Source organism: Pseudonaja textilis, chromosome 7, assembly GCF_049901715.1.
Source record: "Pseudonaja textilis isolate UNSWEBS1 chromosome 7, rPseTex1.2, whole genome shotgun sequence".
In the NCBI taxonomy this organism is placed as follows: Eukaryota; Metazoa; Chordata; class Lepidosauria; order Squamata; family Elapidae; genus Pseudonaja; species Pseudonaja textilis.
In genome coordinates this window covers 18,964,675-18,992,315 of record NC_141996.1, presented here as the reverse complement: position 1 = coordinate 18,992,315, position 27,641 = coordinate 18,964,675, and the positions used below count along the sequence as shown (strand labels likewise).

The following is a 27,641-nucleotide window of genomic DNA, read 5'->3' as shown; positions in this document are numbered from 1 at the left end:
AAAAAGCCTATATGTTATTGGGCCAAGAGGTATCTTGAGGAGTCAAATGGGTAAGAACATTTTCCCTTATCTAAAACAGCTTACCATCCAAAGCATGTATCATCCCCATATGTTTGACCTTCCAGAAACTGGTAAAAACATTATTCTTAAAATAGAAGTAGCTTTCTCAAGAATAGTGGGACACGTTGCCATTTGAGAAGCTTAGACATCTTTATTCAGAAAGGAAGTATCTCTGCATTGCTTTCTTTTCGCTACCAACTCAAAGATTGATATCCACTTGAATTGAAAGTGGGCAGGCACAATAAAGATGCAGTCATGACCAGAAAAAAACAGAAGTGCAATACAGGCTAGGAGACCTTTAAAAAAAAGCAACATCTGGCATGGAACAGATGGCATGGCAAGCACTAGGACAAATCACTGGATTAAAAAGAATGGAGCAAAGAAATTATTTCATTTGTTAATCTCTTCAGAAATGCAAAAGGACAACACTGAGGTCTATCTAACTTTGCTATTGGGATGTTTCCTTAGCTTAAAATCTGAGCCCGTTTTAATACTAGAAAGTGAGGAAAGGGAAAAGTCAGAGAGCAGTGAGGAGGATTATCTCCCATTTTAAGGGGAATCACTGTCCTTTTTTCTAAGCGCTAATTAATATTACTAAGATTTTGCCTTCAATGAATATTTTGCCTTCAATCAATCACAGGAAAATAGGCAAGTTAGGTATAGGCATATACACAATGAGAATTAGACAAGGTATCCTTGATTAATGACCACAATTGAGCCCAAAATTTCCATTCCTAAGCAAGACAGTTGTTAAGTGAGTTGCACCCCATCTCACAACCTTTTTGGCCACAGTTGTTAAGTGGGTCACCGCAGTTGTGATTACACAGTTGCTAAGCAAATCTGGCTTCCCCCATTGACTTTATCGGAAACCAGCTGGGAAGGTCACAAATGGGGAATCACATGACTCCAGGACACTGCAACTGTCATTAATACAATGCCAGTTGCCAATTACCCATATTTTGATCATGTGACTATGGGGGCGCTGCAATGGTAATAAGTGTGAAACCAGGTTATAAACCACTTTTTTTCAATGCTGTTGTAACTTAGAATGGTCCCTAAATGAATTTGAGGACTATCTGTAATGATCTGGCTGAAGTAGGTATGAGAGGAGCCAGAAGTAGCTGCAGAAAGGTTATCCCATTGCAAGTTTCTGCAGAGCTAAGTCTATTTCCATAGCAATAGACATATTGGGAAGGATTTCAGTGTGAATTCCCATAATGGCTTGGTCAAAATATCTTAATGAACATTCTCTTGTTGGTGCTGTGAGAACCATAAGAAGAAGAAAACAACTGCTGGAAAAGCAATTAAGTAGTTTGTTTTTTAAAAAAGCACTGCTTCTAATAGAAGAATAGAAATTAAAAGTGTGGGCGGGGGGAATGTAAAAAAATTATTGAATGGATGAAAGGAAATAATTTGTATTTCTTTGGAGCTAAGACAGAAAAAAAATAATAATACAAAAACAACTTTCTTGAAAATAACTAATACAAAGCTAGATCACTTTCTTTCCTGGACTTTTACGATAAATGAAGATAGATATCTCTACTATCAAAACAAAACAAACAACAAAAACAAAACAAAAAGCATTTTATACATTGTTTTCAATCAATAGCAAAAACTGAGAAACTGATACATGCAGGAAATAAATTATGCCAAGGACACAAAAAAATAACAAAAATCTGATACAGAGAAAATCCCTATGAAATTATGCAAAAGACATTCATAAAAGTTATCATTGCAGAAATATTCTAGTTTAATTTACGTCTAGAAAGTCAGGTTCATGTTGTTAGTAAAAGTTTGAACTATAAATATCTATTCAACATTCAGCTGAAAAGTACTTGACCATAGTATTTACTTATTTCTTGAAATGTAACTTCAACAGAAATAAATGGATTGATACAAAAATGTTTGAGATTTGAATATTAATTGTTTATTTAACCAGTATATCGCATTCTAATTTTAATAACTGCTTATAAAGAAACACACACACACCAATATTGTGGAAGATATCACTAATAATTTAGATATGTACTTAGCAATCATTATAAAAGAGGGTTAAATATTGTAATACCTTATAGTACCAATCTTGAAATTTCCTGCAACACTCTTCACTACAGAAATCTCTTACTACTCCATCAAGTTCCTTGGATGCTCCCTTTTTACAGAGTTGAGAACAATAATTGCAAGTAACACAGCGTAATCCTAACCGTCTTGCAAAATCTTGTTTATATAGCAGCTTGCAACCTGGAAAAAAGGAAGCAGCAGAGATGATTTGTCAAAATTATGTGCCACCTCAGATCTGGTTTCTTAGTTGGATTTTTTTTGCATTTAATTTCATAGCTTTTACAATGTTGTCTTGCAAAGTGGTGACACCATTTTTGAGAAAGAATTTTAGCCACTCCCCAAGTCAATAATCATCAACCTTTTTATTTATTATATATGGTTTGCACATTCAACTTTAAGGTCCTTGTTATCTTTAGATTTCATTATAGGTAGTGCTTGAATTACAACTGGTTGCTTAGTGACCATATGAAGTTACAACAGATCTCCCTAGGAGTGCTTACTACCTGGATTCAAAATTTCAATGGCCATTTGAGGTGTCCCTTATTGTGTTTTATGACAGTTTTGCTGAAAACTGGCATTTGCTTCAGTTTTCAGCAAAACTAGCCCATATTGAACCATTGGTTCTCTTAATGGCGATGGCATTCACTTAATAAATGCTGCAAAAAAATATATGATAAAATCAGTAAGTCACAAGCCTGCCTGTTATAGTCATTACTCAAGGACTGCCTGTACTATATTTATATACTCACTTATATCCAGGTTAAAAAGTAAAAAGTGTATCATATACTCTCAAAATATATTTATTTTGAGGCCCTGTAAAAAGCTATTTGGCTCTAAATGAACAACAGTGTAAACTAATTCTAGCAGTTATTACAAGAAACAAAATATTGTAGTATTTTTCATGTACAAATAGTTCTATTGTTTCTAATGAGGTCAGTCTTTTTTTTTACACTGAATCTAGCAAAAGAGGAAAAATACCCACTCAGCTGGAATTGGAAAAGTGTTTAAGATTTTATAAGCAGTTATAGACTTAAACCAACATTTTCTGAGCAGTATATAATCTACCCTGCTTTGAAATGAGAGCTCAAGGAAATCTCATTCACTCATTGCATTGTAATGCAGGAATATAAGGTGATAAAATAGTCCAAGAGCAGCGTAGAATATAGGAACTATTAAATTACTATATACAGCCCCAGATCCAACAGAAAGCAGAAATAATGGGCAGCAACATGAGGTTGCTGCAAATTATGTGCAAAATCTGATGTTTTACAATGCAAACGCTCATTTCTGCTTTGGACCATACCAACATAGCTTTTGCAAATGGGGTTTGCTGATTTCCCATAAACTACGCTTACTTCAGGCAGTTATAATTGTTTATAAATAATGGCTTTGTAATCCATCTAAGCTACTTTTCCTGTCATTGCCATGGCCCTGTGCATGTCAATGTAGTGCATGCTCCAGTATGTTTCTGTTGCCTATAATGGTGACTACATTAAAATACCATATGAAAACTAAATACGGATTAGGAAGTCACTTCATTATGAGTATACAGATCATAGAATCATAGGTTTGGAAGGAACCTCAGAGGTCTTGTAGTCCAATTCCCTGCTCAAAGCAGAAGACTTTATACCATCCCAGTCAAATGATTATCCAACCTATTTTTGAAAACCTCCAGTGATGAACCACCCACAACTCCAGAAGGCAAGCTAGTCCATTGATTAATTGTTCTCATTGACAGAAAAGTTCTCCTTACTTCTGATTGGATCACCTATTACATCTTGTCCTGCCCTCTGGTGTTTTGGAGAATAAATCAATCCCCTCTTTTTTGTGACAGCGCATCAAATACTGGAATACAGTTATCATGTCCCCCCACCCAATTTTTCTCTTCATCAGCAATAGCACTTAGACTTATATACCTCTACACAATACTTTACAGACTCTTAGACTAGCTTGCTCAATGGTTCATCATACAACTCATCTTTATCACTCTACTTTGCATATTATCTAGGATCTCCATTTCTTTTTAGTATCCTGGTGACCAGAAATGTACATAGTATTCCAGTGTGGCCTCATCAGTACATGGGGAAACAGTTGACAAACACTGACTTCAATTTAAAGTAAATGACATTTCATTCTTTACACATGAACTGGACTCGACACTTACTTGCTAATATTGCTGGATCCTTGTGGTTATGGAATAGGTTGAGACAGTCTGAGATAGTTTCTATTTTAAATAATCTGTTTTGTCATTATTAATTTTTGGTTTTACTTTACACTGGGTTTCTTGTTTTATTATTGTATGTTGCCATTGAGGTGCATGATTCACCAATATAGAAGTTTAATAAATAATTCTGCACAACTCATTTCTTTTTGTTTCCTTATTATACTTCTACATGACCATACTGGCAATCATATATTCAACATACCTTCACTACAGAATGGTCTCTTGATACCAGAAAATTTTACCGTTTCATGCAAAGTCTTCTCCTCTTGACAGTATTCACAGTATGTTACTATACAATGTAGCTTCTTATAGTCATCAGAACAAATTCTGCTGCAAAACTGGTACACTTTGTTCTAGTTAAAGAAATAGAAATACCACAGTAGACAATCTGGTAAGTAACAAGGCTTCAAATGTAATGCAGATTTTACATAAATAAATAGCAAAATAGTAGAGAATAAGGAAGATGACCCAGACAAGACTGTTACCACGATCTTGTGATAAGATCTATGTCAGCTCACCAAGTCGGCCAAAAAGGACTCCACAGAAAGGCCATGACTATTTTTTATTGAGAGTTGCTAGATCAAGAGAACTTTGCAAGTTTGTTTGTGCTGTATCCCCTCCCTCTGTGAACTAAGGAGGTGCCTTTCTGGGCGGCTTCTGCATATTTTTTGCTTGTTTTTCTCTTCATTGCTTTGATAATGGATCTAACTTATATCCATCATGTTCGTCTTCCTTACTTCAATGAAAAAAGTTCATTTTACCGAAATAAAAGAATTAGTTATTAACCTGTAACTGTTACATTTTGACAGGTCATCTGTGAATTCACAGAAATAGTCTCTATACCTGTGATGGCAAAACTATGGCACGTGTGCCAGAGGTGGCACGCAGAGCTCTCTCTGTGGGGATCTACATCCCCCATGCATGCACCTCCCACCAGCCAGCTGGTCTTTGGGTCTTTGCCACGCATGTGAGGGTGGGTGCAAGTGGCACGGGGCGCATGTGTGGTGGGCAAGGGGGCAAGGCGCATGCGTGAAAAATGTGTGCACATGCATGGGGGGTGGTGCATGTGTGGGGGACGTGCACCCATTGCACTTTGGGGGTTTGCGTGCGCTTTGAGCACTCAGTGCTGAAAAGATTAGCCATCACTGCTCTATACCTATGTTGAATAAGTTCAAAACCTTACAGAGCTTAAGAACTTTGGTGGGAATCTGCTTCTCTGCCTATAATAAATATTCCTGATTGTAGCTTGTTTATTGTTCAGATTCCTGAGTCTGGCAACCAAGTGCAAAACAAAGCAAAATAAAGCTGCAGGACAAGGGAGGAAAGATGGAGAATGGGAAGCAAAGAAAAATAGACACCAGTGAATAACCATTTCAGAAAAGGAGGGAATAGTAGTAGATGGGAACTTTCAGGCAGCAATGGATAAGAAAATCATTCTATTGAAGGCTTCTAGAAACTTCCTGGCGTTTTTTTTTTAACTTGGCTTGGACTAGGATGGTCACATTTTCCCAATCGGTCTATATGTTGTGAAATTAAAGAATTTTTTCATTTTGTCTTCTAACTGTAAGTTGGTATTCATGGATGCGTTAGTAAACTGCATTCCTTACTAGCACTGATGATGTTACCTAGTTTGGGTAATGAAACATCAGCAAGAAAACAAGTAAGCTCAGAGAGCACCAAGGACCCTCATGTTAAACAAAGTGTCTAACAGCCAACTTTAAAACTGATTTTGTCTATCATGCTGAACAAACTATCCCATCAAATGAAATGATTTTGATTTTGTCTTCAGTTCTTCTGTCAGACAACACAAACCAGGGCATGGAGCATTAATAGAGATAGTCAGTGCTTTACGCCACAGGCACTGCAGTGTGCCTAATTATATTGATTTTTTTTTTTCTGGTTTATACCAGTGGCTTCCAAACCAAAGGTCTGTGCTAACAACCTACTATTATCTGGCAAACGGGTGAAGAAAAACATCTTTTCCCAAAGGAAATGATGATATTTGTGCAAACTTGTTAATTAAAGGTCCTCAAAGTAAGGATTCTTCCATTATTTATTCACCAAGTCGAATGCTGCCACATGGGCTAAACATGTCTACTGTGATGGAATTAAAAGGGGATTCTGGAACAGGAGAGACAATTGTTTGTCATCAAATTCTCAACATGCTACATAGGAACTGAACAGTAGCAACTGAATAAGAGTACCTGAGTCTAAAGACAAGTACCCTAGCATATCCAAAAACACCAATGTCAAGTAATAATCAAAGTTGCTAATTACATCTAAGATCTTGGACACTGTCTTTCATGTGGTAAATTAAATGGCTTTTGTTCTTGTTCACAAAGGATCCCCAGGAAGCAATGGGATCTGCCTGGCAGTAATTGCAAAATTCTACAAAATGGTTGTCTCCTTGAATAATAGGCGATGGTTTTTCCTGTTTGATGAGGAAATTTACTATTGCGTTTATGAACATTAGCAACAACATCTGCTTTATCAACTAACATCAGGATCCAGATGATTCTCAAGTATACTTTGCTACTCTGGATCGTACCAGAACTGCTATTGTAAACTTGAACCAATGCCTGGTATCCATCAAGCCTCTAGACAATACAAAATAAGCCAAAATAAATCTCTCCAAAATTGAGGTGCTCTTCATCAATAAATATCAAAAATATCATTCCCAGTAGTTATTTTGGACCAAGTTCTGTTTTCTTTGAAGCATTGGTGTATGACTTTTTTAAAAAAGACCTGTATGATGTAGTAAGAACATCAAGCATTGCCTTGGCAGAATGAACCTATCCTATCTGATGAGAAAAAGCTTTGAAAGTCCTGTTAGAAAACTATCCTCTAAATAAAGATCGATAAGGAGAACATCAGTAAGATGACAGACATTCACTGTAGCTCTGTACTTTAGAACACTGTATCTCCAGATTTCATAAAGCATCCTCTTTTGCATATTTAAAAAGATCATCACTTTGATAAGGTTATATTTAACTTGACCTTCCATTATCTATCTTCAGGAGTTTGATTTGATATTACTGTTGTTGATATGTTTGATTTATTTCTATTGATGGCAGTGTGATTTTGATGTGTTACAACTCAAAGAAAAAAAGAAAGAAAGAAAGAAAGAAAGAAAGAAAGAAAGAAAGAAAGAAAGAAAGGCCACTGCTTTGGTATGAAACAGAAACTGAAAGTTGAATGAAGAGACATGCCTAGGGAAAGCACTAGAAGTAAAGGAACAGGTTATTTTTTATGGCTGGATTAGTCCTGATGGATTGGAAAGACCCATAAACCCCTGTAAATTAATAATCCTGGTTGGTTCTGTGACCTGAGGATCTAATCAGACTAGAGGCAGCTACAAGAAAGAGAAGAATAGGAAACAGTTGGTGCATTAATTAATACAACCATGGCTAAAGTATGAAATATTAAAAAATGAAGCATATCGTTTACAATCAATTAATTTGCATGCACTTAAAAAAGATCATGGTATCATTTACTTACTTCCCATTCCAGTACTTCAGGTTTTGAACAGAAAGTATTTTTACAATAATTGCATTTCAACTGAATATCACTTGGAGCCACAAACTGGCCATTGGTTGAAGATGGTACATTAAGAGTCTGAAAAAAAAAATGTTTTAAGATACACTATTTATTCCAGGACAACAACCTAGCAAATTGCTATTACTTAAGAATTAATTTGTTAATTTCTTTGCCCATATCATTACTCTAAAAAGGATAATCCACTGAATTTCTACAAATTCAAAGCCAAAAATTTAAATTTCAAACAATGGGAGTCAGAGAGATGACAGATAAACACGAACAAATATTAATGTAAGCTCAACGGAAAAACGCTGTATATAAGAAGCTGAGGAGAATAAAAGTATTTGTCTGAGAGAGCAGAATTAATTAACATAGGGGGAGCCAGAACAGCAACTGTTGCCAAGAGAATGTGCATTATATATAAAGGAAGATGAGATAGGAATTACGCTACACTGAACTATGAAATACAGAGAACGATTCTTCAATATATAACCTACATTTCGCCTGATTCTTTTCTTTTAAACCAAATTCATTCCTCATAATTTTTGGTATCATACAAACATACATACACATACATTTGCCAACTACTACCAAAACTACATTTTATTTTTTTACTTTAAACATGATTGATCACTGCTCTCATGCCACAGTTTAAAAAAATAATACGTTAAAAGAAGTAACATAATTTATTCACATACTAACATTATAGTGTGAGCTTAATCATTCATGTCCAGATACATAGAACTGTATATAGGCGGACAAAAATGCCAAAGGCTTACTGACACTGCAATGAACCATAATAATGATAATAAAGGACTTGATAGGTTGATAAAAAGGCCAATCCTGTCTAAACATCTAACTGACTGTGCGAAAAAACTAATAATAATTTTAGCTACATAGCGTGTTCAATATATAAGAAAAAGCTAACCCAAGATATAGGAAATGAACAAATTAAGATTCCATTTAAAAATAAGAAATCAGAAGTTTCAACTAAACTTAACAAACAAAAGCACCCACCAAATCCTCCATTGCCCATTTGCCAAAGCTAACTTTGTATGACTCAGACTCTGATTGCAATCCATTAGTTTTTATATAGTCAGCATTTTAAAAATCTTGGGGAAAGTGGGGCGAAAACAGACAAGCAACAGCACAGTGAATAGATTCAATTAGAGCGGTAATGGGAGAACCACTGAAAGATCAGAAGGTCCAGGATGATCACAGATCATCCTAGAGAAAATCTATACAATCACTAAGAATTCATACCAATTTGATGGCATGCAATTCATCATTCAATATATAGCTAAAATCACCAGCAGAGATATTGTTGTGCTTGTGTTTCAAGTATAATTTTAATAATCCAATTTCTTATTAATTGGGTCTGTGTAAAGCAAAAGTGAGATACAATGAAAAATAGTAGAAGTATCTTTGGAACCATCAGACTATGTATCTTATAGTTTTCTTAATCTTTTCAAAAGCAACAGCATTTATAATTAACTTAATTCTTTCACTCATTTTCCTTGTCTGCAGCCCAAATCAAAAGAATCTAGGCTGCTGATAATCTCAAATATAAAATGATTTTTAATCTTCAAAAAGATTTATGTAAAAATAAAAAGGGCCAAACCGATAAAAACAAAAGAAATATAAACACCAAGCAGCTGAAAATGTTGAATTACAACACAACTTTTCCTGTACTAGACAAACAGGTATTTTTGAATAAATTTTTGAAAGCTTGACAGAAAGCTAAATTTTTGTATGAAGTGAGTTACAAGAGTGTGGGTAACTACAGAAACACTTTCTGGGGTCCTGTTAGATGACAATTTCATGGTGATAGGACCTGGAAGAAACTGACCACATTTGATCTGATTAAGTGGATAAATAAATACAGAAGATATTAATTCAGATAATCAAGTCTGGAACAATATAAAACCATAGAGATTACAATCAGCATCTAGAAATGCACCCAGGTTGCAAACAATGCTTCAAAAAGAGGGGGACATCCAAATCTATCAGAGCTCAATCATGTCCAAGCTGCTGATCTTGTCTAAGTTACTGATTTTTGTCCCAACTGCAGTTTCCTAATGTTACACTAGTCTAAGCAGGAGGTGACTAGGACATGAGTGACTGGTTCAGAAATGGTTGCAAGTTGCACAATACTTGTAACTGTGCAAGATCCCTCCTGGCCATAACGTCATTTACTTTTCAGACAAAAGCTGTGAGCCTATAAGAACTCCCAAATTGCAGACTACCTCTGACTGATGGAGTACAAGTCTGCTCAGAGTCAGGAATAAAATTTCCCTGGAATCATTAGGTCCACATTCCCAAGATCTCTGCCTTGGAAGGATTCAATCAATGTCTGTTCCTCTCCATCCTGATCTTTCAAATAATATATAAGGACTTCCACCTCATCGTATATTATATTATATATAATATTGATAATAACAAATATTGTGCTTATCCATCTTACTTTATCTGCGCATTTTCAATTTGTGATCAGCAAGAATCTTTTACTGAAAAGATTGCTTGCCTTTCCACCTTATAAAATAAACTATTACAGGCCACTTGCATCCAATGAGACCTACAGGTAGTCCTTGACTTATAACCATCCGTTTAACAACTGTTCAAAGTTATGAATTGGAAAAAGTATCTTACAACAGCTCCTTGCAGTTGTGACTATTGCAATGTCCCTGTGGTCATGAGCTAAAATTTGGACACTTGGTATGCATTTACGATGGTTACATGGTCACATAAATACTATTTGTGACATTCCCAGGGGGCTTCTGACAAAGTCAATGAGGGAGGCCAGATTTGCTTAATTGTGGCAAAAAAATGGATTTTAGAAAAGGTAAACATTTACCTTTTACTGAAAGACCACACTGCTTAAAAACAAAAATGTGGGTTCCACTTATGTTGTAGGTCAGTATTGGCGAACCTTTTCGGCACCAAGTGCCGAAATGGGAGCGTGCAGGCGCACAGGGGAGCACCTAAACCGGAAGAGCAGTTCACTGGCGCGCAAGAGGGAGCACTGGAAACCGGAAACTCCCCGGCATGTGCGTGCAAAGACCAGCTGGCTGATGCACATGTGCACACTAGAAACCGGAAGCTCAGGTTCCGGTGTGCACATGGACGCTGGGGAGCTGCTCTTCTGGTTTCCAGCACTCCCACGCATGCCATAGGTTCACCATCATGGTTGTAGTCAAGGTCTATTTGTATTTCTCCATATTTGCATTTTAAACAATATTATCACATACAAATATGCAAGCTTGTAACCACAATATCTTGTTTCTATGTTAATCAAAATAGCCAACAATGCTGCTACAAAAAAGCTAGAATTATGTCAATTCTAGTATACTACTGGGAGTTTAAGAAATTAATCTACCATAGGTCTCTAGAAATAGAGTGAAAATTAGGCTAGAAAAATTCACATAAAATAAGTGAGAAATAGCCCAAAATGACACTTATCCTGACAAAAGATTAAAAATTGAGAGCACAACTGCTTTATGCCTTATTTTCTTCAGTTTGTCCAAAGAAGGTACTTATGATTGAGATAAAACAGCATTAGTTGAAAAGGAATTATAAAGTACAGGTATAAGGGAATTGCAGGTTAAATTATTCTAACTATTTCAAGATACAGGTCTGCCAATATAATTTAATCCCCCCCCCCCAAAAAAGCACCAAAGAGCAAAAATGTAGTGGATCTAAAATTTCACTTAATGAAACTTTCATCTTAAATAGTGTGAGGGTGATCTATGAATATATGTTCAGGTAAAAACTGGTTGCAATAAATCTAAATCAAATGTGGAAATGAAATCAAGAATCACTTTCATACTTAATTGTTAAAGCTTCCAATAAAATCAGCCATAGCTAAAAAGTTTTAAGATCTGCTGGTTCTTCTACAAAAGATGCCCGAATCTTTCTAATGCTTAACAGAAATTAATTTTTACTAGCATGCACCTATCACCAATTAAAATGTTAGCCCACAATGGAATATTTCTATTCTGTTTTCTATATATCTATTATATTTCCATTTTATTTATACAAAGCTAAGTTGACAAAAATACATCAAAATTAAATTTGCTTATATCAGATCTAGACAAAACTATCATGATTTATATGTTCAAATAAAAAAAACACCTTTAATTTATGCTCCAGGAAGTTGGTGCAAACTTTTAAGAAGCTGCAGTTTTATCTATCCTCAAAACACATTCATTTTTATCTATTATTGAATTAATATTCTGCCTTTTTTCCCCTTCCCCATTTTTTTTTTGTTCTTTCCCAGACTTTATTTTACAACTGAAGTAATGTATAATGCTAGGAGTAAATGCAGCACGGCAGAGTGGTTAAAGTGTTGAATTAGAGGCAGGGAGAGACAAATTCTAAACTACCACCAGTCATGGAAGATCACAGGCTGACTACAGGCAACCTATCTACCTTGTTCACTATGTAGAAAAAAATAGGAGAGAACACTATAGATATTGCTTTGAGCTGCTGAATAAAAGGTGTAGTATAAATCTGCCTTCAGAACTCTAACACAAATGCAGTATAAATGCATGACAATCTTATTGTATATTTGCATCTGATCATCTTAAAATATTAGCTATTTGACAATCAATGTACTTAAAACCATTTAAGTTTTCTGTTTAGTACAATGTAATCCCTGAAAGGAATAGGATTTGTCAGTAAGCTAGTTATTTTAGCAGTAGAAGGAACTCAAAAATCAAAGTTTCTTTTTCACTGGCTTAAGGAATGAATTAATTTTTTACTTCTTGCCCAAACCAAAAAATCCTGTAGTAATTATAAAATAGCTGGATATACAGTATTCAAGTACTCATTTACCCATGTGCTAAATTATCTTTTTAAAAAAAGGAAGCAAATGAAAATGTCAAATATCAGCCAACTTGATTCAAACAACTTGAAGAAGAAAGCACTAACAATAGTCCATGAATTTTGGAAATCACTTTCTTATATATACACTATGCCAATAATAGCCAAGCGTTAACAAGGTCTTTATTGGTAAGTCATAAACACAAAGAATTTTATTTGTGGTTTCAAAGTAATATTAGCCTACTAAGAATACCTAATAGGATATATGCACAGAAATACATATCCAGGGAAGAAGAGATTGAACACAACAGCTAACCTGAAATTTAGCTACACAACTGGAACTGCAAAAGTTGTACAGTATTCCATCAGGCATTGTGGCTTGATACTGAGGTAAAGAGTTTCGTTTACAAAATTGGCAAACAATTTCCAAACCTAAAAGAAAAATGTAGTATACAAAAAATAAATGCAAATTTCCAGGTTATAAATGACAAGCTAGCATTTATTAAAAGTTCAGCAATGGCTGAAGCATGAACAATCATTTATTCCTACACAAGTAGCCTTTTTAGGAGTAAAACAACTTCTAGTTATGCACACTTTCCTAGATAGGGCAATAAAAAACCTATAATTAATGAACAAGTTTTTGATGACCAAAATCGGTGGGAATGGTGTCGCCTAGACTTTCCAATAAATGTTGTACAAAATTTTTCAGTATGTTACATTTTATTAATTTTAAATACAACACACACACACACACACACACACACACACTTTGTTTCACTTGACTTTGTAGAGTTTAAGAGTTTTTCTATAAATTCACACTATTTATGGTTACCTAATCTACATACCTACCTACCAGACTATCTAGTTAAACACTGTATGATTTTAATGTACAAATTAACTCTCTATTAAAAAGTACAAATTACATAAATGATGCAACTGTATTATTCTTAGCAAAACACACCCTTAAATATTGTACTACCGATATTTCTGGCCAATGCACAGTAACATTAAATATCAGAATGCTAAAATACATTCAATCCAAGAGTGGAGTCACCATTAACAGTCTGAAAAATCTATAGCTGGCTGAAAAACATGAGCTCAAATTTAAAACTTCATGTTTTAATTATATTAACTTTTTTATTTAACTGATATGAGTCATATTCTAATAATCTCAATATAATGTGGACATCAAATATCCTGTCAAGAAGAAAACCAGATAGAAGCAACAAGTGAAACAGAATTTCTCTATTTTGGAAAGGTATTTTATCTGTTGAGAAAGACACACCACCCCTTTCACTTACTTTGTGGTTTTGCATATTTTGATTTGTGTGTGTTCATGCATGTGGTTGAGCAGTATGGCTCCATATGTCCATTAGTTCCTATGCACTGTGTCATGTCAAAAAACTTGCACTGAGTTGTGCAACCAGTACAAGCGGTTAATTTGCCATATTTCTAAAAAGCAAATAAAAAAACAAAACAAAAGCAATAATTATATTAATTATAACTGATTTAATCTCATTCAACAAGCATGCAGGAATGTATGTATTGTTTCCCAATGCCACTTATTTGCTAAACTTTCTATCAACATACATCGGAGTGTTATTCATACACACGTAATAAAATTGAAACATACAAGGGGTGGGGAGCACATCACACTCACATCCAGGCCTGCTGCACCTCAATGCCCAAGCACGATGTGACTAAACATATTGACACATATGCACAGCTACTGTAGGTTTAAATTTAAGATACTTAAGTTTGTATGGCAGAGGTGGTATTCAGCAGGTTCTGATCAGTTCTGGAGAACCGGTAGCAGAAATTTTGAGTAGTTTGGAAAATCAGCAAATATAACCTCAAGTCCCACCCACATCTATTCTCTGCCTCCCGAGTCCCAGCTGATCGGCTGGTTCTTCTTTTGTTGCCCTGCACAGGACAACGGAGCTGGAAAATAGGTTAGTGGGATGGGGAGGGAATGGGATTTTGCAGTAACCTTCCCCAGGAGTGGGGTAGGAATGAAGATTTTACAGTATACTTCCCCTGCCACGCCCACCAAGTTACGCTCATCAAGCCACACCACACCCACCAAACCACACTCACAGAACCGGTAGTAAAAAATGTTGAATGCCACTGTCGTATGGATATTTTGGTATCCCCCGACTGTGAACTACTCTATAAATGAGTTCTTAATAATAGGATGCAGTGGGCAGCCTTGAAAAGAACTATCTGTTTTGATGTTGGGAAAAGGAGAGCGGAAGCATTCTAATATGTGAAAATAATAATAATGAAGTATGACAGCCATAAAGTCCAAGTTATATTTGAAAGCATGAAATTTAACTTGTTTAATATCATTTTGAAACTGACTTTTAATAGTATCTAGAAATTTAACTCTGAATATTCTGAGTGCTCATTTTCTTACCTCAAAGAAAGAAGACACCCAGATTTGTTTTTCTCAGCTAGAGAAACTCCAAAATCAGTTATGGTTGCAACCAAATGGTAACTCCTTTCAGCATCAGCTTTGTTACTTGAAGAATATATCACTAAGTCTATTATTTCAGTTTATTCAATATTGCTCAGCAAAAACCACTAAGCATCTTGACAAAGAGCTCTGGATGCTGCTTAAACAACTTCATGAAGAAACAAAAACCACTCAGAAAAAAAGATGGTTGGATAATATTAAAGTTACTTGATTAGAAGGGTAAGTAAGTTCCCCTCCCTCTAAAATATTTATGAATGTGAATGGAGGGGTTGGGGAGTTCTTTATGCTGCTTGAAAACAAATACATGCAGGGAAATACAGATGGCTGCAGTGCAGATGGAGTTGCTTCAAGGTGCGGATGCTTTTGAAGTACAGATTCTGCTTGAAGATAAGCAGTTACTTGTGAAGTGCTGAATGTTTGATGAATTTAACTTAGTTGACTTTCTCCACCTCTTTACCTCCCATTATATTTTCCTTTTTGCTATTTTTCCTTGAACAAAAGCAAGAAATGTTTACATGTAAAGTATGCAGAGAGCAGTGACTCTCTTTAAATACAAAAGAAATTGATAGCCATATGCACATGGAATCAATTAATTAATTTTAAAATTTGGACACATTTTATATGCAGTTCACTTTAATGGGTAGTAATTAATTACATCAATATAAAATTACTTTTTTTATCCTAACCTGCATAAGGGACATATGTATGGTATATATGCATGCCCGCAAACAAACACAAACTTGCATACAGAGATTCATAGGATTTGTTTCAGCTGGAATCAGCAATGTTACACCAAGAAGGTGGAAAAGGTAGGCACTGGATATTAAAATTCCTGCTGTTTTAAGATTACTTCCATAATTAAAATGATCAAATCATAATAAAAAAATCACATTATTAAGAATCTTGAAGATGACTTCCCTGTTATGTTCCCTTCAGGTATATTAAATTATACTTCTATCAATCTCAGCTGATTGGGAGGTACTATACAGGAGAAAGTAGTTTTAAAGAAAAATCCCCAATATTGACATACTAAAAATACATTCCAATATTAGGACTATCGGACATTACATTGCTTATATAGCACACAAAAGAAATGAATTCTATTAAGTGGAACTATAACTATAGGGTTATTTGGAAAGGGTGTTTAAGAATATGTCTGAAAACTTCGATATAGATAACAGACAAAATGAGGTTTCAGAGCAATAACAGGAAACAATTCCCTCAATAGTCAATGTAAGATAATGGTTAAACTGTTGGCCTATGAATGGGGAGATCTAGGTCCATTCTCAGCATCAAAGCTCTGAGTGTCTTTGGCCAGCCATTTAGGTTCAACCCAACTTACCTTTCAAGATTATTATTGTGAGGAGAAATAGGTGGGTATACTATCTCAAGCTTCTGAATAAAAGGTAGAGTTGATTAACAGGAATCTAATTAAGAAAATACATTATGGAAAGGCCAGAGCTTGCATTGCTTTATTCTTCTTTAAACACTATTACACTGTCTGTTCTATGACTTCAAGTTTCCAAGACTCTATTTAATCTGTTTATAAACATCAATTCATTTTGCTTTAAGATTAGCTTGTTTTCTGAGCATGGTTTTTGGTTAATAAAAAATTTAGCTAAGGGTATCTATAATGTAACTGCATGCCTGTGACAGTCTAATAAAAGCCTTCATTGGCAGATGATATACCAAAACAGATTGATTTACAAAGAGTGCCTTAAAAGAGGTCTAACGATTTTTAGCAAAGTAAAACCTAGGTAAGGAATAGTATTTTATGAATTAAAAACTGATAAACCTGTATTTCCAGATATTCTTCGGATCTTTTTGTATGGTTGAAATTTCTGCATTCACTGTGTAATGCAATTCAACCTATCAATACATTGGGAAACTTTTTTGAGGGGGGAAGGACAGGTATATATCAAATATAAAAAGATTAACTTGTCTGTGGTCTTTCATGCTGTATAAACCCAACTGACTGTATAGTTTAATTGACAAAGCAGAATATAACTTGGCATAGCCTTCCTCAATTTTGTGTAAGTATTGATTCATACTGGCTGGGGATGTACTTCAAAACATCTAGGGTGAAACAGATTGGGAAAGATTGGCTTGCATGTTATGAGAATACAGCCAAGGAACGAAGGGTTGTTTTTTCAAAGTGCTTTTGAATCAGTCTTTTCTATCTCTGTGATACAAGAGTAAAAATTTATATCTTAGGATCTGCAAAGCAAAATGGAAAACCCTATTTGCAAACGTGGATGATGTAAGAATGATAGAATTTAGTCACCACAGGGTTGAAATAGCTGAACAGCAAAATCTTGGTATTTAGTCTTCATTGTAACTTCTTTATTTTACCAAGTTCTGTATCTGTGCTGAAAAGGCACAGTGGAGATATTCAGTGGGAAGTAAAACTTCACTGTTTATTTCCTAAATAGTATTACTCTCCTCTTTTCAGCCACATGATTGGAGCATTTGATGTTTTTTTTTTCTGAGAACAACTTGTGCTACTTAAAATATTTTTGTCATTGTGTTTCTGAGAATGAAAATTCAAAGGACTTGCCTTTCAACGTAGCTGTTCTCTGTAAGATCATTGGCTTTCAAAACACCATTTTGTATATGTATACAGAGTGAAAGTAAACCAATCCGCTTTCTCATATTCCGCATTTTTTATTGAGCAAGGGATGTAAGATAGAGACTTAGCATTTTTGCAGGAAAAGGTACTGCTGTTAGCACTTTGGATGGTTCTGAAGCCATTGTTTCTGTAGTCTCCGTATAGTCTAGACTTCTGTTAACAGTTAATCACCTCCATAGTTCACCTTCCAAATTAATTACAGGTAGTCCTTGACTTATAGCAGTTTGTTTAGTGACTGTTGAAGTTACAGTAGCATTGAAAAGGTAACTATGACTTATGAAGATGTTTTGTAAAGATGATTTTTCATGCTTATGACTGTTGCAGTATCCCCTGGTTCATATTTATGATGGTTGTAGTGTCCTGGGGTTACGTGATCAGCTTTTGCGAACTTCTGAAAGCCAAGTCAATGGGTAGGCCAGATTTACATAACATCCATGTTACTAACTTAACAACTGCAATGATTCACTTAACAACTGTGGCAAGAAAGGTTGTAAAATGGGCAAAATCACTTAATGTGTTAGCAATATAAAATTTGGGTTCAATTGTGGTTGTAAGTTGAGGATTATTTGTACTAAGCATCAACCAAACTTTAAAAACTAATTCAGTATTGAAATCTCCAGAGATTGTTGAGAAACTACCAATAGTTAATTTGACCTCCTCTGCTTTAGGATCACCAATGTTGATCCAGTTTGCAAGATCATGTATTTACTAATTCAGATCTATGAGAACTTTGAAATTGTTCGTAGATCAGCAACAAACTGTTTACGTAGTCAACAGTTTTTTTACATGGACTGTAATGAGTGTCGTACACTGATTTTTTCAAGCTGAATTTTAAAGAAATCAGTTCTTTTCTATCAGGTTTAGTTTTCTTGTGACCCCATTTTCATTATTCTGTCCAATTAGAGGCATTGTGGTACTATAGTGTTAACTACTGTATATTTATACAAATCATTGTACACCATCTAGTTATTATACTCTAGCATAAATAATCTCAAGGTAAAGGCAGACAACTTGGAGAACAGCCTATTGTGCAGCTTGAGCCACATCTGGCACATGAGCCCAATCTCTCTAGGCAGAGAGCAGTTTCTTATCAGTCTGGTGCCAGAGCTCAGTGAAACAACTTAAATGTTTGTCTTCTGTAGTCAAGTTAAATATGATGTAAATCATGTAATACTTTCTGTTATGTACAGTTAGTTACTATATAAATCTCAGAAATTAAGCCTTCATTACTCATCCAAAAAACTCACAAAACCTATGAATTTTGGTTATAAAGCAGGCGACCAAGCTAAAAACTGGGTGCCAGACTGGATGACATGTTAAATTTCTAGCAGGATGGTTAAAGAGTTCATGCCATAAGCCATTTGCCATTCCTGTTGTTTGGATGGAGTCCAAAAGACCATCAGACTGTTATTTTAAGTGCAATGATGATGAATTGAATTAATTCCTTTTCCCAATAAGATGGTTTTGTGAAGATGGTTGGTTATGGAAGTTCTTGGCTATGAACAGTGCATGTGACTTCTCAAAACTTATCTTTTCACAGCAGAAATAAACTACCATATATATTGTTAGCCCATGTTGCTAACATTTAAGAATTGTAGAACATGAAACTATTTTTGAAAAGATCCAGTATGAAAAATACAAATGGAATAAATGTGGAGATGTGATTATCACTGCACTTAAAGCTTGGCCTACATACATGGTCTGCATACAAAAAGTATTGTCATTTTGTGTGTGAGGGACAGTACGAACAAGAAAAAAAATATGGCCTTCACAATGGCCAAAATGTAGTTTGCTTGTTCCAGCAAAATAGAATTTGATAAAAGCTCCATTCGTTGACCTTGAAAAGATTTTGCTTCCTGTTTTGCACATTGAACTTGAACTTATGAAAAACATTCTTACTGTATAAAATAGGAACTGGTTTCATGTCTTTGAGGATAAAACAAGAACTGGTTTCATGTCTTTGAGGATCAAATTTCCCAGGATCTCTGATGTTAAGAAAACATTTCTATAGATCCACAGATAAGAAAATTGATATAAGATGTTAAAAATGATGTAAAGTTAAGTGAAATTGAAAAAAAATCTGCCTGCCAATCATTCAAAAACAGCATAAAATCTTTTTGGAAATCGTAAGGTAGGAAACTATCATGAAAACAGTGATCTCTTAAAATTGTACCAAGCCATGGGATGGAACACGTCACTGAAAATTCATTTCTTGGACTTTTCTCCAGTCTTAGCGTATTCAGTGATGAACACATTGAACAATTTCATTGGGAAATTTCAAACATAGAAAAGTGGTACCAAGGCAACTGGAGTCTATATTTGGCTGACTAATGTTGGGCCCTTAGAAGAGATGTCTCTGAAGTGAAATTCATCCAAAAACCAAACACTGCTTTTCTCTTTTAAGGTAAATCTCTGTGCTTTTAACTGAGTTGTAAATATAGATTATTACCAAACTAAGTGGCATATTGGTCAAAAACATTGCCTAATAAAGGATCTTAAAAACATTCAAATTCAGCACAAAAGATAAAGATTAACCACTTTCAGTTTGTGGGACACTTTTTTTTTTTGCTCCAGTATTATAAATTTTGATATCCTTGTGTTCAACCTTTTCCAATACTTTTCACATTTGTATAGGGCTTCTCTAAAACCTTGTTCACACTTAAGAAACTTATCACTAGTTCTTGTGTACAGATGATCATTAAATACAGCTTCACTCCCCCGCACCTCCAATGGACTAGGATGGCCTTGGAAACCCAAAGTATAAACAAACAAGCTAATAAGCAAATATTTCCCTTGATTCAAATCTCAAAAGATATAGAGCTCAACTTGACTATGGTTGCAATCAGGGTATAAGCCATCTTAGTGGCAATGATATACACATATATATATATATATCTTTGGTTATTCGGGTTTTCTCCCGCGTAAGATTGGAAGTATCTAGGCAACGTTTCGATGAAGTCTCATTCATCATCTTCAGGCTTGTGTCTTCGGCTCTGTGCTTCTCAAAGAAGCACAAGCCTGAAGATGATGAATGAGACTTCATCGAAACGTTGCCTAGATACTTCCAATCTTATGTGGGAGAAAACCCGAATAACCAAAGATCCACATACAAATACCCGCGATATATATACACACATACACACACACACTGCCTATATGAATGTCCATCACGAGGGACTTGCGTTGTCATATCTATAAAATAATCAAATTACAGGAATGTTCTTGTACCCCAATTAAATCAGTTGCTGAGCAATCTGATCTCCTATTATGTGTATAACAGAATCTGGCATCACAGCTTAAGTCCTGAAAAAAGGTTAATTATCTAGCTGAACTTCATACAAAAAGCATATTCTTTCTTGCTAAATATGATCTTCCCTTTAGAGCTTTTTGTATTATTTTTTCATGTCGACAATTTAAAATTTACTATTTCTTCTAAAAATCTACTTCATATACATATTCCAATTACTTACAGTCAGGACTTGTTCAACATATAGTGAAATGAGTTTGTGAATTCATTCTCATCAGTAAAGCTAATACTGCAGTGGCACTTATCATTTGTATTTTTTGTTCTTAGTGGGAAATCTTCAAACTCTTAGTTAATAACTTGTTCAAATTGTAAAACTGAAGTGACTGAGTTCATTATCTTCAGTAAGTAGTATAGCATTATAATAGAAGAAACAACGTTCTGAAAGAACAAATTCAAAAATCTTGCAGCATGCAGCTCCAAACATACGTTGGGTCTTAATTAAGAACTGTTGATGAAATATGATTCAGAAACTCAAGAAAAGATTGATTAACTGTATACAGACTTGAAATAGTAGCAGAGTAACTGAAATGGGAAATGTATAAATGTCATGAACAATTTTCAACAGAAGACCGTTAAATTTATTCAAATATTATATTCAAAGTGATACAAGATGTTTTATTGTTGGTATATTATTTCAGACTTGATTTCTAAAATGAATTATTTCTTCTTTAAGCACTGCTGGAAATGGAATGAGGTCTATCACTTTTTTCGTGTTTGATGGCAATGCTGTAAAGCTTAATAATTTTTGGAAATGATTGATATTAGAATTAAACAATATTTTTAAAATTAAAGTACCATTTCAAAGTATATTTTATTAAATTTTTCTCAACTATATATTCTTTCAAGTGTACTGAATATTTATATATGTTAACTACTGCAAAAATATTCATATGCCCATTAATGCTGCTTGTTTCCCTCTTCAAAGAATGGCAAACTAAGTTGAGGTGGTATGTTTCAATGTTGAGAGTAGTGTTGTATCTTAAAATGTAAATATGATGTAGAATTCAGTTCTAACTGAAAATCATTCCTGGACCACAACTTAGGTTTGTGTACTTTATCCAACATTTGGCTTTCTCATAGTTTGTATAGTCCTTTAGTTCCTATTACTATTTCAATATATACTGGTTAGCCGTGTGTTTTTTGTTTAAGTTTAATAGTGATTTTTTAATTTTTTTAACACAGTATTATATATTCAGTAGTTAATAACTTATTGGAAAGCTGTAATCTCCATAGCATTTTATTTTATATTTATTTATATGTTCTTTTATGCTTTTCCCTTGCATTTTATTTGTCTGTTTTCTCTAAAATGTGTAATTTTTGAAAAATCAAAACCTTTGACTATCAAATTTCAGATTACTTACCTCAAGGTGATGCTTCTAGTGGCAATTCTTTAGTCATCAACTTCTGAACTGCATGAACTTAAGAATGGACTCACCATAATTTACATTTTATCAAGACAGCATTCTGTGACAGTAGTTTTCTCCCAAAGGTAAATTATGTTTTGTGCTTTTACACTATTCTATATGTTTCACTTTTAGAGCTAAACCCCTCCCTTTCATTTGCTTTTTATGTAGACACTATACTGCTTTGACTCTTACTAACAGGTAGTCTTCGACTTATGAAAATAGAGCCCAATATTTGTGTTGCTAAGCAAGGCAGTTTTTAAGTGAGTTTTGACCCATTTTGCAATATTTCTTGCCACACTTAAGTGAATAATAAATACATGCCAGTTGCCACAGATGCTGACATGGTTGTGTGAAAAATAAAGTCAGTCACTTTTTTCAGTGCCATTGTAACTCTGGACTGTCAATAAAGGAATGACTATAAGTTGAAGATTACCTATAGTTTATATTAAGAGTGTCAAGCTTAATTTCATTGTGGGCTGCATCAGTGTTGTGTTTGATGGGGGGGGCGCACGGCTGTGGTCAGGATGGCTGTGGACAGCTGGTCACTCGTGTCAGGGGTGCCTGCAGTGGCTCAAGCTCTCTGCCAGCAAAAACAGGCTCCCAACCTTCGTTTTCAGCTGAGATAGTCTCCTGCAACCCTCTACCAGTGAAAATGGAGCTAGGGAGAGCTGGAAGAGGCACCATGGACTGGTCCTTTGTTATTTCCAGGGTAGCCATGCAAGCCAGATCTAATATAAACTGCAGCTAAGCTCTGTTGGGGACCTCACTACTATGTTCAAGTATTCAGCTAAAGCCCAGCATAGAGTATTCGTATTCTTACTTCTCTACAATAATCTGTAGAAGAAATGACAAATAAGTGTTGTAAAAAATTATAAAAGGCAACCAAGATAAAGGAAAGCCAAGGGGCTAGGTACAGAAAATACATTCATATTTTCAATTTTTCCAGTGTGTACTGGTTGAATACTTTGACCTAGTCCACACACTGCATCAATTACAGCTTCATGCATTGTGTGAGCCACATGGTTTTCAGAAGTGGTGAATAATTTTTAATTATTGTAGTTTTTGAGTGTCTTGATAATATTTGCTTTTGCAATTCATTATCAAGAATAGAATAGGAACTTAAAAAGAACTTGTGATCATTAAATAAAGAAAATAAATATTATGGAGGTTTAGTAAGATGACTAACAATGGTTGTGATATAAAATTAGCATTCACAATTTATAAAAACTTCAGCAACCTTTTTTAATATTATTATTTATCTCCCTAATTGTGAGTAAAGACAAACACATAGGAACTTACTTACATGCTGTTATATGTTAAGAGTTACCAAGCAGTTAGTTTTTTCCCCTCTGAACTTTAAGAAACTTAGTTGAAATTGTTTGTTTTTTATATAATTGCCTGATTTTTTTTTCTATTTTTCAGAATGTACTGCATGTGTTTATGTGCTCCAAAGCAGATGAGCTTCTTTGACTTGAAATGTCAGCCCGTGTTATATATTATAACAATAAAAAAATAACTTTCAACTAAGTAACAGTGCATTTAAATGTTATAGGCCATTAAATAGTTGATATCAAATAACCATTGTTTTATAAAAATTAAGTTTCATCTAACTCTCTTCGGGATTTTATGAGGATAAGAGTGCAAGGGGCAGAAAACACTTCACTATAAATTTTGTGGATGAAGAACAGGATGAGTAGATAAATATATTTTACACATTGCAAATATCAGACAGTCTAACCTGCAAGATGCAGGCACATGATAGCTTTAAACAACTTTATGTTCAAATAAATACACTAATGTTAACAGACAAGGAGCAAAACACTTTCCCTCATGAAAGGAGCTTTATTGAAACATGTTTACTCAGATGCAATATTCTGTCTTATGCATAAAAAAGATCAGCAGTTGTATAAAAATCAGAGAAACAAAAACTAAGTGGTTTAAAACCAGTAATATTATGTAAATAAACATTACATAATATTGTAAATCAAGCTTTCAATCTTGAGATAGAAGTACATATATACAGACCTGTCATCAAGCTATTTACTTTCAGGACAAGCAACATTATGTAGACAAGAGTTAAGAAGTATTAAGCCAAAGAAATTAGAGGCATGAAATCAGAAAAGATAATCTAACTATATAGTTTAAACCAGCATATTCAATACACCTCTCAATACCTTTCATCACATCCACACAAATTCATATTCTTTAAATTTCTTGTTTTCAAATATCCATTAATTTCACTCAATCACAACTTTTTGGCATTCCTCTCCATCTTATTTATTTTTCCTTCATCTATGTACTTATTCTTATTCTATCTAACCAATTCAACATTTCTTTTGTAATTTGATATTCAATCTATGATCAGCATTCAATCATTCTTGATCCTAATTCTTCTTTTTTCGCCAGGTACAGTTCTTAAGAAGTATTTCATTCCATTGTTTTGTCTTCCTTGATATAACCAATTCTCCCTTGCATATAAAAAAAAAATGGCAAAACCATACACTTTCTTAAAGAAGCCACTTCCTTCTTTCAGCAAACATAAATTCCTTACAAGTCGCCCTCCCAGGTGCTTTTTTGCAAACTACCAAGATTTGCCCATCTATATTTAAAATCTTAATATACAAATTAAATTTCTTGCTCAATTTTTGTTGCTGTATATAACTTGTGATTTATTCCCTTGTGAAACAATTACCTCAATATGATACATTTTTATAAAGTAAATATTAATTATCATATGATTATAAAAATGAGTGTTATCTACAGTGCAAAGTATTCAGAACCCCTTCACTCAGTACCCCATAACGAAAAAGTGAAACAGAACTTTATGAATAGCTTGAAATTTATTAAAAAGAAAAAACTGAAATATATTAATGTAAATATTCAGACCCTTTGCAAGAATACTTGAAATTTTGCTCAGGTGCCTCCCAGTTCTCTTGACTGTTGCTGGCATGTTTCTACACCTTGATTGAAGTCTACCTGTGGCAAATCAAATTGATTGGAAATGATTTGGAATGGCACACACCGCGGAGCAAAAGCCATGAGGTCAAAGGAACTGCCTGCAGAGTTCAGAGAGAGGATTATTGCAAGGCACAGATCTGGGGATGGCTACAATAAAATTTCTGCTGCGCTGAAGGTTCCTAAGAGTGCCTTCCATAATTCTCAAATGGAATAGGTTTGGCACAACCAGGACTCTTCCAAGAGCTGGTTGCCTGGTCACACTGAGCAATCGGGGGAGAAGGGCCTTAGTAAGAAAGGTGACCACGAACCCAGTGGTCACTCTGATTGAGCTCCAGAGATCCTGTGCGGAGACGGGACAGTCCTCCACCGATCTGGGCTTTAGGGCATAGTGGCTAGACAGAAGTCTTTCTTCAGTGCAAAACTCCACTGCAGTTTGCAAAAAAGCACCCGAAAGACTCTCAGACTGTGACTTGAACCCTATTGGACATCTCTGGAAGGGCCTGAAAAAAACTGTCCACTGACAGTTACCATCCAACCTGACTGAGTTTAAGAGGATTTGCAAATCCCTCAATCCAGGTATGCAAAGCTTGTCACGTCATACCGAGAAAGACTCAAGGCTGTAATTGCTGTGCTTCAATAAAGTACTGAGTGAAGGGCGGTCTGAATACTTATGCCAATGTGATATTTCATTTTTTTTCTTTTTAATAAATTTACAGACATTTCTGAACTTCTGTTTTCACTTTCTCATTATGTGGTACTGAGTGTAGATTAATGAGAAAAAAATGAATTTTGACAAATGTAGAATCAGGCCGCAGCATAACAAAGCTGACAAAAATTAAGGGGGTGGGAATGCTTTCTGACTACACTATATTTATTAGAGTATATCAAATAGATCTGAATATCCTTTCAGATCTTTCTATGGTGCACATTCCTTTGCTCAAAATCAACTCAATTTTATTGCTTCACACTTGCCATCTACTCTTCTTGCCCCTCAGAAAGCAAAACAGATTTGTGAAAACATCAAAACAGCAGCGAAGAAAATAAGAAATAACAAGAAGAGAAAGCAAGCAGGTAAAGCTAGAAGCAGCCAAAACTGTAAATAATATATATATATAATTATGACCTACCTAGCAGTTTATGTAATAGTCATTTCCCATTCATGGGCTATTTGAAGCATAAAACTGTGAAGGTACCAGGGAACCAGAAAAACTATTGTATTTCTTTTCCTGATAACGTGAAGATAGCATGTCAGAAGAACAGGAATGATACACATTCTTTTATAATTCTGAATAAAATGTTTCAGAACAAGAATAGCAGACTTTTACCCTTCTCAAATGATATCAGTATCACAACATGAAAGAAATATTATTGTATTTATAATTATACATTAAAAAGCAAGGTAATTCTTCCTTACGGGAACATTTATAGAAGAGTATTTACTGTTCTTCTTTACAGGACATTTTCTGAATTTTTATCAATATTTTTGTTCACTTTTATAAAAGTCAAGAAATTTCAGCATTGGAAAGAACTCCTCCTGGATCCATAAATTTGCCTTTCAGATCCCCAAAAGTGTTGTATACTTATTTGAAAGATAATGAGTTCTGAAATACACACACACACACATTTTAGCTAAGATAAAGACCTGTCCAGATCTTTATCTAACCAGATCTAACTCTGATCAGTATTGTAAGATTAAACAAGATCAAGTGCCACCTAAATTCTAATAAAACATAATTTAACTCTTTATGTCTGATACTTTCTGATTTATCCAAGCATACATTTAATTATAAATCAATTTAATATACCAACATGATGATTTTAGGATCAAATCAAATTATGAAAAATATTAGTATCGTATTTTTGTATAAATATTTTTCTTGTTTAAAAATCTTATTTTGTTTCTATTATTTTTCAACAATATATCTTTTCCAAAACCGGGGTGGGGATGGGGGTTGAGTTCACATCAACATTTCCCCAAATGATTAAAAACTACGTTCTCAAGTCTATGTCTTTTTTATTCACATGTATAACTTATGCATTCAAAGTATTATGTAAAATGTTTCCTGAATTATGAAAATGTATTTAAGCAGACATGCATACTCACTATATTGCCCATAGTTGCTAAAGACTTGCCATACTAAAACATAGAGTATATGATTTAT

At 34.5% G+C, this 27,641-nt stretch overlaps 1 protein-coding gene across 8 annotated transcripts in view; it reads right to left on the bottom strand.

Annotated features, from left to right (window-relative positions):
- ZMYM2 (zinc finger MYM-type containing 2) overlaps positions 1–27,641 on the bottom strand; it is a 78,511-nt gene that overhangs the window by 24,561 nt on the left and 26,309 nt on the right. For 5 of the 8 annotated variants that reach the window (XM_087937137.1, XM_026708885.2, XM_026708888.2 and 2 more), the window contains 5 exons: positions 14,005–14,155; positions 13,020–13,135; positions 7,844–7,960; positions 4,548–4,698; positions 2,129–2,301 (listed from right to left, as the gene is read on the bottom strand). In XM_087937137.1, the coding sequence (XP_087793263.1) occupies positions 2,129–2,301; positions 4,548–4,698; positions 7,844–7,960; positions 13,020–13,135; positions 14,005–14,155 (708 nt within the window). The remainder of the gene's footprint in view (positions 1–2,128; positions 2,302–4,547; positions 4,699–7,843; positions 7,961–13,019; positions 13,136–14,004; positions 14,156–27,641) is intronic. The other 3 variants (XM_087937140.1, XM_026708889.2, XM_087937139.1) reach the window with 1 other exon arrangement.